This window comes from Balaenoptera borealis, assembly GCF_965194805.1.
Source record: "Balaenoptera borealis genome assembly, chromosome: 7".
NCBI classification, from domain to species: domain Eukaryota; kingdom Metazoa; phylum Chordata; class Mammalia; order Artiodactyla; family Balaenopteridae; genus Balaenoptera; species Balaenoptera borealis.
Genome location: NC_138864.1, coordinates 54019554 through 54031974, shown reverse-complemented (window position 1 = coordinate 54031974; position 12421 = coordinate 54019554). Strand labels below are relative to the sequence as shown.

Below are 12421 nucleotides of genomic sequence, written 5' to 3'. Positions count from 1 at the left end.
AAGTCCAGCATCTTACTCTGGATCCTACTTTCAGCACACCTCTGTGCTGGATGCTACAAGCAGCAGAGAACCCAACCTCTGCTCAAGGCTCCTGTGCAAAAGATACCTAGAGTTTCAACCTGAAACGCCCCAGTCAATCCCCAGTTTGCCGTAGCACAAGGTTAGGGATTTCCTCACCTCCATACCCCCTGCTGCTGCAGGGGGAGGCTGGGCAGACATGGACAGAGCTCCAGTGAGCTCCAAGTAAAGGAGTGAGGATTTGGGGTCCCTGCTTTGGGTAAATCCCGGGGATACTTCTTGGACCTTAGGTGGGCTTCCTGTGACACCCAACTGCCTTCTTTTACAGCTAGACGGTTCCCATTACACCACTCACAAGATACCCAAACATGAATGAAAACAAAATATTTAAAAGACTTATGCTTTATAACCAAATCAATAGTGCCAACCCTCTGTCGCTCTTTGGGACAGCATTTCTCTTTCTCTGTTGGCAATTCCCAAGAACTGTGTCACAGAATTCCAAAATAAGACAGTGTAAATATCAGCCTCTTCCCGGGGTAATCCTCTTTACTCACAATTTTATATCTTGAGCTTCTTTATGCATAATCTCCAGAATAGACTTACAAGCCGCCGAGGTGCCCTCAGGGGTAGAGAGAATAGTAATTGACTTCTCAGCAGCACCTGCATTCTCTTTACGATGGACATCAATTCTTCCGGTGGGCACAAAGGGAGAGGAAAACAAGAGCTGTAAGCATGTATTCACAATAGAGTCTGTAATTACCAACTTTGAAGTCACAGCACTTCCGGGCAAAGAGTGGATGACTCACTCCCCTCAAAAGCATCAAGTCTTGATAAGCTGTCACCATGGATGAGACCAATTTTAATTCCAGGAGTACTCCCCTCTCTTTGCTCATGCAGGGGCATCTTTTCATTCTGCCCAAGCTGCATGTGCTTAATTTTCCTTTTAGGTGCCACAGGTCACACATCTCACGTCCGGGAGCCTGGGTTCAAACAAAAGGCTTTCTTCTGCTCTAAAACCAAGGGGGACGGGAACACAAGCCAAGAGGACTGGGGCTGGAATTCCACAAGCCAGGTGGAGCTTCTGATTCTATACTGTATGTCCACCATCCGTCACATGTGGGGATTTCGCTCCTCTGTTTCCTCCGGCAGGGCTCTTTCTACATTTTGCCTCCTTGAGAGAGGAAGGTGCATAACAAATAGTGATGGGATTGGAACCCAAAGAGATGGCAATTCCACTTCAAAGAAAAGCAAATGGCCAATAAACACAAAACGATGTTCCACCTCACCGGTCATTAAAACAAGGTGTCATTTTCTTCTAGGCCTGCGAGCACGTTAATGGATGAAATCAAGTGCTGGCAAGAGGATGTGCATCTGGGCATGGCCACCCTTCTGGTGCGGTGCAGAGTACAGAGCAAACCGCCAGGACCTTTCAGAGCTGAGCTGCTTATGATCTTTTTTTTTTTTTTAATTATTATTTATTTTATTTTATTATTTTTGGCTGTGTTGGGTCTTCGTTTCTGTGCAAGGGCTTTCTCTAGTTGTGGCAAGCGGGGGCCACTCTTCATCGTGGTGCACGGGCCTCTCACCATCGTGGCCTCTCTTGTTGCGGAGCACAGGCTCCAGACGCGCAGGCTCAGTAGTTGTGGCTCACGGGCCCAGTTGCTCCGCGGCATGTGGGATCCTCCCAGACCACGGCTCGAACCCGTGTCCCCTGCATTGGCAGGCAGATTCTCAACCACTGCGCCACCAGGGAAGCCCCCGTGCTTATGATCTTTTGACCTAAGAATCCTACTTCTCATAACGCCTCCTACAGATGTAGTCTCATACATGGGCCAAGACGGGTGTTTTTCACCCTTTGCAGTATTGACATCTCGGATCAGACTAGTGCTCTGCTGTGGAGGCTGTCCTGTGCATTGTAGGACGTTCAGCAGCATCCCTGGCCTCTGCCCACTAGATGCCAGTGGCACCCCCCCTCTCATGCAGATGTGACAACCAAAAATGTCTCCAGACATTGCCGAACGTCTGCAGGGGGGACCACTTACTGCTTGAAAATCACTAGTGCAGGAATGTTCACTGTAGCACTATTTGTAACAGAAAGAAAGTTGGAATTACCTTTGAAATACCTCTCAGGAAGAAACAGTTAAATAACATTACATCCATACTATACAGCTGTTTGAAAACATGTGGTTAAATTACAGGTGCCAACATAGTTAGAGGTCCTTGATCTTATGTGAAAAAAAATGCAATACATACCATGGTATGATTTCTCATTTAAAGCTACACATGTTAGTAGCTACAAGGAACGAGTCCTGTAAAGACATATCCTCAACTTAACAATGGTCACCTTGGGGGTTAGATGAAGATTAGCTCTTTGTTTTTATTTTTTTAATGTACATACTTGTATGTTTTGAATTAAATACAAAAATAAGTCTTCTGTTTAAAAAGTACAAGAAAGAAAATCAACTATCAAAAAAAAAAAAACTGTGTTCAGGGAAAATTAAGTACTGGTGAGTTCCCTTGGCCACTCAAACACTAGATGAAGAGCTGTGTAACTCGTGGTCATGAGAAGGACCACTTCATCCTGCCAAGAAAATCAAGGCCTGGATTTCATTTTCCTAAATGTCTGATTGAAAACTGAAGATTTATCTCAGAATTAAAACCTGTAACTAAAAATTAGGGCAATGTAGAAGTGAAACAAATAAGAGATATCTAGAAATAACCAATAAAAAAAAGTATCTTAGATAACGGTTCTGATCTCAGGGACCATCTTTGCAGTCACTGGTTTCAATCCCCAATCACTGTAAGTATTGTCTCAGATTAGGGTAGCCCTGCGAGGCCATTCCAGAAACAGAAGATCTGATAATGACTAGTTTCAATGGCAAGAGTTAATTAAATCCGCTGGCAGAGCTGCAAGTGAATCATCGGATACAACAAAAATTGCTTCCCTTCCCTCTCCATCCTCCATCTTCCTGCTTAAATAAAACAAACAGTTCAATTTAAATCACAGAAGCTCTTTCCTCCGACAAGGAAATGAGTAGCTTTAAAAGGAACAACTTTAATCTGCCATGTGACAAGGATGGTAAACCACTGAATTATTAGTTTCTGCAGGTAACAGGGAATCAAGGGAAGCAAGAAGCCCTTAAATTTTAATATTAAAACCAGGCAAATTTAAGATGAAAACTGATTAGGCTATGGTTCAGTTGTCTTCCCCACACTCTACATTATGAAGTCAAAGCCACTGAGTTTGCACAAAGGTAACCAACACCCAGCAACTCCTGCTTCAAAGCAGGGGAAGGCAGGACCAGATGTCACTCCACAGGGGAGTGGGTACGCAACCACCACTAGACACAGTTCGTTTGTTTCTGCGTGAGAAATGAGTCAGCCAGCTCAAGGCAGGCATGGTGCCTGTGATGAACATGGATAGCCTCTTAAGCCTGCTGGAACAAACACGTAGGCAAGGTATACACAGCACAAGGTATAGTCGCACTTTCTGAAAAAGACTCTGCTTAACTCCTTGAACCACACAAAATAATAATTTTTCTTACTAAATTTAAAAAGCAAAATGATCCACAGTCATCTCTGTAGCTGGCCCAGGGGCCATTTCCCTACCCTTTCGTATAGAATGACACAAGGGAGGTTTGTACACACAGCCTTTTCTCCCTAATACACCCACAGTTCTTCAGGAAATATGGCAGCAGCTGTCCCAGAGATGTGCCTGGTAGCAATTTACAGAACTAAGGGTGAGGACAGAATTCATTACCAAGTTTCTTTGGGTCAAAATCTTCACTACAGCATAACAGGATGGTTACTAAAGCAAACAGGATGGTTACTAAAGCAAAACAATGAATATATAATCACTGGAGCTTCAAAACTGAGAAAGTCCCTTAGATGTATTTTAAGGGCATTAAATATAATTCACATATAGTTATTTCACTCATTTGACAAATATGAGACCCACCTACATATAAGGCAACATGCCCACCACTGGGGCTACAGTGGTAAATAAAAACAAATAGCTCCTGCTTTCTACTCCTAAAAAGTTAGCGTCAAAGGTTTGATGGAGAATCTTCTAATTCCTCAAAATCTGCAAATTAAAACTATCAAACAACATCCTAAAGAAACAACCATTCTAACTACATGACTTAAACACAGGATAACTATGGACCATAGCTGAATGATTCTTCACTGAAGTAAAGCAAGACTGAAAAACTATCTCTGTACTGGACCCAGAAAATTACTTCCAAAAGCACTGAAGGCAGTTATAACTGGAGGTCAGAGTGGAGATGGGAGAGCAGAGAACCTAGAAGCTGCCCTTTTGTTTATCAGGGCCTCCCTCATCAGGAGTGGATTAAGTATCATTTGTTTTCCATTCATGTGTGAAAATTTGAAGTTCCCTTTGAGATTAAGGTTTAGCCCCAGGTTTATATGAAATGAACACTAAGATATCAAATCACGGGAATTCCCTGGTGGCGCAGTGGATAAGAATCCGCCTGCCAATGCAGGGGACATGGGTTCGATCCCTGGTCCGGGAAGATCCCACATGCCGCAGAGCAACTAAGCCCGTGCGCCACAACTACTGAGCCTGCGCTCTAGAGCCTTCGAGCCACAACTACTGAAGCCCGCGCTCCACACCAAGAGAAGCCACCGCAATGAGAAGCCTGTGCACCGCAACGAAGAGTAGCCCCCGCTCACCGCAACTAGAGAAAGCCCACGTGCAACCCACCGCAGCCATAAATAAATAAACAAATGCATTTATTTTATTGATTTATCAAAAATAAAAAGTATATCAAATCACAAAGATTTCCCGGATTCCCAAGTACCGTACAAGAAGGGATCATCATCATCATGAAGTACCAAGACAACCTACTCTGTTATTAAGATCCAAAGGGGAAAGCATGAAGGCCCCCCACACACTCAGGAATACTCACTTAGACTGGGTCTGTTTGGTAATGTTCCGAATGGTAGCACCTTCTTTTCCTATAATGGCGCCAACGAATTGGGTGGGAACCAGCAGACGCAGAGGCAAGTCGCACGGTTTCTGCTTGGACATGGATCCTGGAGACCCCTGCCGCGATGAGCCCCTCTGCCCAAACCCACGGCGACCTCGGGGCTGCTGCGAGGGGTTCTGCTGGTCAGCCGTTCCGTCAGGGATGTAGGCCACTTTCAGTGTGAAGTTCTCCAGCTGGAATCCGCTCAGTTTGTCTAAAGCTCTGGAAGTTGACAAGGAGCAGGGGGCGGGAAGAGGAACCGAGCTATAAAACAAACCTTTCAGCAAAGCAATACCCACCTCTTCCACTCAGGATTACTGGCTCTAAAACTTCTGAATAAAGCCACTCAAGAAGTAGCAAACCCAGCACACACGTAACACTTCCCCCACCCCGACCTGCACTTTTCCTTTGAAGGACACATAGGAAAGACCAACAAGATCCCAATCATACAGGAAAACAAAGTTATCAAGAAATTTCTGTCACCATTGCCAACCCTCCAAGACCCTTCCCAGAGTAACTGTGAACTGTGATAACTTCTGCAAACGGGCCAGTTCTTTCCATATGTTCACACAGGTGTGTACGTGTTCAGTGCCCTCTTTAAAAGCATAACTGAGATCATGATATACATAGTCTTGTGACTTGCTTTTTTTCCAAATACAATACATCTTGGGATATTTCCATGTGATTTTTGTATCAGAGGGCATTCTTTTCTAATGTATATATAACTGAATCACTTTGCTATGCAGCAGAAGTTAACACAACATTGTAAATCAACTATACTTCAATTTTTAAAAAGTAGCTAAAGATGGCATTCTTTTCATAAGCTTCACAGGTGATAGAAGGCACACAGCAAAACTTGTTTTACCAATGCCCTGATACAAGAACCTTAAGTTAACACATTTTTCGTTGCTTCTTCCCTCTCCCCTTTTTTCTTAAGGAATATGTGGATAAAGGGCCCTAAAATATTTTGGCTATTTCTAAAGGAAGACAACAGCTGAGTGATTTTATTAATATCAATGATGTATAGTTATTACAGGAAGTTGGAATTACAGAAGTTTCAACCAATTAGATATTCATTCAAAGTAACCCTTTTTTTTTTTTTTTTGCCCACACTGGGCAGCTTGTGGCATCTTAGTTCCCCAGCCAGGGATCGAACCAGTGCCCTCAGCAGTGAAAGCGCAGAGTCCTAACCACTGGACCGCCAAGGAATTCCCCATTCAAAGCAACTTTAAACCTTTTAAAAGCCCAGAAGAAACAGATCATTGAAGGTTCTTTCAGAGACATAAAGAAAGCCAAGCCCAATGTAGGAATCAACTATACCTACAGGCATAAAAGGCAATACAGTCCATAGTAACATCCTTTCCCACTATAAAATTGAGTACTGCCAGCTTCAGAAGAGGGTAAGTAAAGTTTGATTCTGGAATTAAGTCAGTAATGTTATCAAAAAAAGTAATTAGCTTCTTTCTTGAGTGAGAGAGGCAGGCAGACAGACGTCCTTCTCCACGGGAATAAACAGAGATAAACATGTAAGTCACCAGATGCTTTTATGTATTCTGGGGCTACCCAGATACGGTCATGTGTGTCCCAAGAGACAACTCTGTCAAATTGGCATAAACTGTAATTCCAAACTTCACTGTGCTGCTTTAAAAAGATTTCTTGGAGGGGAAAGGAAAAGATTCTCTCACTTGGGAGGTCAGATAGCACAGTGCTCCAGGACCCGGTGCGCAGTCTGGGTCCCAAAGGCCCTAAACTCAGGCTGCTCCTGTCAGAGAGCAGACAGCACGCACTGTGTATATCCCACTGCTAACTGCCAAGGAAGCAGGGTTCCCAACCCCTCAGCCCACAGTGCTCCAAACTTGGACACAGCTAGCTGAAGGTACAGGAGTAACTTAACTGCAAGCAATGACTTTCTCATGACTGAAGATTCCAAGTTTCTGAATTTTAAGTCAACCACTATAACCTTTCTATGCACAAAGCTTAATATTCAGCTATACCATTTGGTGGTCTGCTGAGTTCAGGGGAAACCTTAATAGTATTTTCACCAACCCTACTGTAACATGCAAGACGTGTGATCAACAACTGTCATCATAATTACTCAAGACATATGCGTTCAGCTCAACAGAACTCAAGGATGTTTATCCCACATGTGTACTACTCAGGATGCTGTTTCTCATCATTACTTGCCTCTGCTCTGATGCAATTTTAAGAGTCATTCAGAAGATGGTGAGTAGTTTTGCTAGGTGGTAGCTCTTAATTGCACTGCTATGTTTATTGGGATAGATCACAGTGTAGGACTGAAAGGGCCTTGAGAGAAAGAATAAGTAGTTTATCTCAAGGATGAGAGAGTAAGAAGAACTGAGACCCAGAGAAGTTAAATTTATCCAATGGTACACACATACAGAGCTGAGCAGTGAAAAAGAGAGACCCAAATTCTAGCCCAGCTTGAAGACTAAGTAGCCATAGAACCCTGGAAAAGTTGTTCTGTTGTTTGGCATTAGCCTAGATTTATGGTCCCTTTCAACTCTAAATTCCATGTCTAAGATCTCTTTTTCTTATTCCTAGACCCCACTGCTGGGTATCTCATAGATCCTAACAAAATGAGGCTTAGCCATTATTGAAAAGTCACACCATTCCATTTTCTCCTTGTACCAAGAATAAGAGGCTGAGACATACAATTCAGCAATAATTACCAAAAGCCTGATAATACCACTGCAGGGATGCACCTTAAGGAAACAATTACGGACAAAGCCCATATATTTACCCACAAAAGACTTCATTACTAAACTAGTTCTAAAGGCAAAAAAACGGCAAACAACCTAGATGCCCAGTAGAGGACTTGACTACATAGACTGTGGTAGGGATGAAATACCAGATGGAGATTACTAACGGTATAAATATCGTTAACGCAAAGACAACCTGCACAACGCTACCGAATGATCTTCAGCATTTTGAAAGTTGTAACGCACGGACAAAGTCAAACAAACTTGATGGCAAATTTCACAGTGGTTATCTCTGAACGGCAAAAAGGGCAACAAATTTCTTTGTCTCACTACCTGGTCTGTTGTTTCTTTTTCCAGAATAAATCTTCTATTTACATAATTTTCAAAGCTTAAGGGTAAATTATCCTCCCTTTAGCCATCAGCCAAGTTGTTTCAAACACTTCTGTGTGTACCCAATACAAATCTTCAAACTGATATAAAAAGATATGCAATAATAGCTTCAATATATAAACTATATTCCTATTCCCCAACAAAAAAAAAAAACACACACCAGAAATAAGAACCCCCCTGGACAACAAGGTCCTACTGTATAGCACAGGGAACTATATTCAATGTCCTGGGATAAACCATAATGGAAAAGAACATAAAAAAGAATATATATATATATATATATATATATATATATATATATATATATAACTGAGTCACTTTGCTGTACAGCAGAAATGAACACAGCATTGTTAAATCAACTACACTTCAATTTTATAAAATAAAATGCCAAATTTATCTTTAGAAAAAGCTCCTCAGATAATAAACAGCCCCAACTACAAAAAAAAGAAAAGAAATAAGAACCCTAAAAAAAGAGAACTAAACACCTACAAATTCTGAAGGGTTATTTCTTTGTCACCCATTACAAATCTTCCAATGAACGCTGCCTTTGTTATTATCTGAGCATCCCTGGAAGATGCAAGGAATAGGTATTCCAGAGACCCAAGTCTCTCTTGCTTCCAGGAACAAGAAACACTAAATAATACTCCTGTTATTTTGTTTTTTAATAAAGTGCTTTGATCTTTTTTTAAAATTCATATTTTTAATTAATTTTTAAAAATTTATTTATTTATTTTTGGCTGCATTGGGTCTTCATTGCTGTGCGTGGGCACTCTCTAGTTGCAGCAAGCAGGGGCTACTCTTCATTGTGGTGCGCAGGCTTCTCATTGTGGTGGTCTCTCTCGTTGTAGAGCACAGGCTCTAGGCATGCGGGCTCTAGAGCGCAGGCTCAGTAGTTGTGGTGCACAGGCTTGTTGTTCCGCGGCATGTGGGATCTTCCTGGACCAGGGCTCGAACCCGTGTCCCCTGTATTGGCAGGTGGATTCTTAACCACTGCACCACCAGGGAAGCCCCATACTCCTGGTTTTAATAATTTATTTTTTAAGTTTTCATTATTTTTACTCATGTATTATTTTAGTAAATTAGTAATTTGAGGCTCGAGGTTAAAGCAAATGCATGCATTTCCTAGTAATACTGGCACTGTTAACCTTTGATTTTTTTCTTAGCCACAAGGTGGCAGGAATTTCCATGTTAAATTCTTAGAGACATAGCCTTATTGAAGAATCCTCTAAAAAGTGTCATTCATAGAGCTTAAAAAGAGGCTTTTGAACTTGGTCCCTAACACCTGAGGGTCAGTGGCCAGTCATTATCTGAAATGAAGTATCCTGTACAATAACGGGGTGTTATCAACAGCAGTGAAAAATGTTGGGAAAATGTGTAATAGTTGCTAACTTAGGAACTCTTACCACCTTCCCATTTTACACATAGGGTTGAATTAAGACAGTTTAAGTTGACCAGAGTCACAGCTAGAGAAGTGGCACAGGAAGTCCATTCCATGGAATTGGACTCTGGAATGTATCCTCTTAATCTCCACGCTCTACTCACTCCTGCACAAGCACATCCCAGTTACAGAGATGTCCACGTAACAGATGCTATGGAAAAAAAGAAGTCAGCTGAGAATGTCACCTCAGCCCTTATCACCTGAAGAAGTGAGCTATGGATGGCTGCAATGGAAAAGGCAAGAAGAAATCATGCCAGATTAGTTTAGGCAACAGTCTTGCAGGAGCTCAGAGAACAGGCTCTCAGGGTTCAGCAGAGCAAGGTCTGGATGGACCAGCCTTCCCCAGCTCAAGCCAAATCCAGCTGTTCTTTAGGTGCCCAGAAGCAGTGGGTTGAACAAGAATTATTATCTACAGTAAATTATTATTTACTGTAAATTATCAAATTTACATTTGATGAGACCACTGTCTATAAATATGAGCATATATGCATGAATATATTAGTTTCTTGTCAGCCCTCATTTTGTAGCTGAAAAACTGAAGCTCAGAGAGGTCAAGATTACAGTCAGAGCTGCCTGACTTCAGGGTCCATGCTTTCTCCACTACATCGAATGCCTCTCAAATAAAATTAATTCTCCTCAAAGAATGATAATGCACTTCACATCTTTTTAAAATAACTTACTAGAAAACTTAATAGTTTTCATAACATTGTACACAAAATTGATTTGTCCATTCTTTAAATCTATTAACTTTCTCTGAATACTCACTTATTTTCTAATTCTCTTTGATCTTTGGAATTCTTGAGGGGGAGATGACCCAGTATTCCTAGAAGGAAACTCAACTTGGACAGGAATTAAATCAGGTGATCCCTCTCCAAATACTTTCCCAGCACTGGAAGGCCCATCCTTGAGGACAGAGACTTTGCCTTTATGCACTGGCAACTTTTGGTCAATAACTGGTACTCAATAAATGTTAACGGGTTGACTACTAGAATGAAGGACATGATGATTTTTCATTCATTGAAATGCCCAATTTATTTGTTTAGATTACATAACTGCCTAAACGACAAACTCCTCACAGTCTTTTCGTCCCTCCTTGTGATCAACAGGATCCTGACAATCTCTATCACTACAAAGTGCTTTTAGAATTAAAATGCCTCCACATTCAGCTTGCTGTCACGCTGAGAGTACCTTCAGCAGTCATTCTGCCTTGGCTAGCAGTCTGCCCTTCCCATGCCTGTACTCTTAATGCTTCGGAATTTTTACAGGGGGTTGTGGGTGCTAAATGTCAGCCAGTCCCCATGAAGGCTCACTCCAAACATCTGCAAAGCTATGTGGGTCTGTCTCCAACATGCGCTCTCCCGTACAGCCGTGTTAACTGTTAAATTAGACACTTCCCCTCTACCCAGCTAGCCTCACATAAACTGTCAAATGACACAACTGGGACAGGCCTCTGACAATCTCCAGATATCCTTGGGTTTATCATGCTGTCCCTTATCTCCCATCTAACAGAGAGTTGGCTCTACCAAGTAATATTTATTACAGTCTTTGTTAAGATTAACATGTAAATGAATGGAACCCCTGTGTTCTCACTGCTCACTTTTACCCCCAATCTACTTCGGGTAAAAAATGTGAAATTTTCTTGTTATTCCTCTTATATCATGATTGAAGAATAAAGTTTGTGAGAAATGAGTTTGTTTTACAACATATACCACAACTTCTATAATGTCCTCACATAAACTGTTAACATTTTTAAAATAAATGAACAATACAAACAGAAGGAAAAAATGAGTATTTTAAGATATATTAAGAGCCTCCACAGACATGGAGATCAGACTTGTGGTTGCCAAGGGGGGTGGGGGGGAGGGAGAGGGATGAACTGGGAATTTGGGGTTGGTAGATGCAAACTATTACATTTAGAATGGATAAACAACAAGGTCCTACTGTATAGCACAGGGAACTATATCCAATCTCCTGGGATAAACCATAATGGAAAAGAATATTTAAAAAAAGAATGTAGATATATGTAAAACTGAGTCACTCTGCTGTACAGCAGAGGTGGTACAACACTGTAAATCAACTATACTTCAATTTAAAAAAATCAAAAAAAATATTAAGAGTCTCATCTTAAAACATTAAAAGTGAATCTCGAGTCTTGCTCCTGAGAAAGAAAAGTGAAATTAACATAATTAGATACCACTTTTCACCCACTTGATGGGCAAAGTTTGATAAAGCCCTGTGTTAGGGAGAATTAAGGAGAAATGGACTCACTCACAGTGCTGATGGGAATTTAAACTAGTTCAAGCTTTAGGAAGGATAACCCATCAATATCAAACAAAATTTTTTAAATGCACATCCATCTTGACTCAGCAAATCTACTTCTAGGAATTTAACCTATGGCTCTACTCGCACACTTGCAAAATGACTGCAAAAGGAATTCAATACATCATTGTTCATAACTGCAAGAGAACTAAAAATCCAATTTGGGAATAAGTCATTCCATATCCATACAATCAAATTCTATGCAACTATAAGAGATATATTTACATGTATAAAACACTCAAATGTTATGGTATCTATCATTTGGGTAAAAAGGAGGAAGAATACACACACGTACTGTTCTTCCACATGGTTATCTCCAAGGAAGGGAACAAGGTAGGTGGGAACAACACTGGGAGGAAGATCTGCACTACATACATCTTTAGACCTTTAAAATTCTGAACCATGTGAATATTACCAATTAAAAAAATAAAGTTCCACTTGTGTTATGCAAATTTCCAACTCTATCCCACCCCTATCTTTCTTTTCATAGTCCCTCCATGCATGGGTACTGCCTTTGGTAACCTGGCTGTATTCCCACTCTTGCTGCT

At 41.3% G+C, this 12421-nt stretch overlaps 2 protein-coding genes across 5 annotated transcripts in view; one reads left to right on the top strand and one right to left on the bottom strand.

Moving 5' to 3' along the window:
• Nucleotides 1–12421, bottom strand: part of IGF2BP3 (insulin like growth factor 2 mRNA binding protein 3) — a 147487-nt gene that overhangs the window by 22497 nt on the left and 112569 nt on the right. For both annotated transcript variants that reach the window (XM_082398391.1, XM_082398392.1), the window contains exons 6-7: nt 4947–5228; nt 573–707 (exon numbers count right to left, since the gene is read on the bottom strand). In XM_082398391.1, coding sequence (XP_082254517.1) covers nt 573–707; nt 4947–5228 — 417 coding nt within the window. The remainder of the gene's footprint in view (nt 1–572; nt 708–4946; nt 5229–12421) is intronic.
• MALSU1 (mitochondrial assembly of ribosomal large subunit 1) overlaps nt 1–12421 on the top strand; it is a 125615-nt gene that overhangs the window by 47095 nt on the left and 66099 nt on the right. The gene's annotated exons all lie outside the window — the stretch shown is intronic.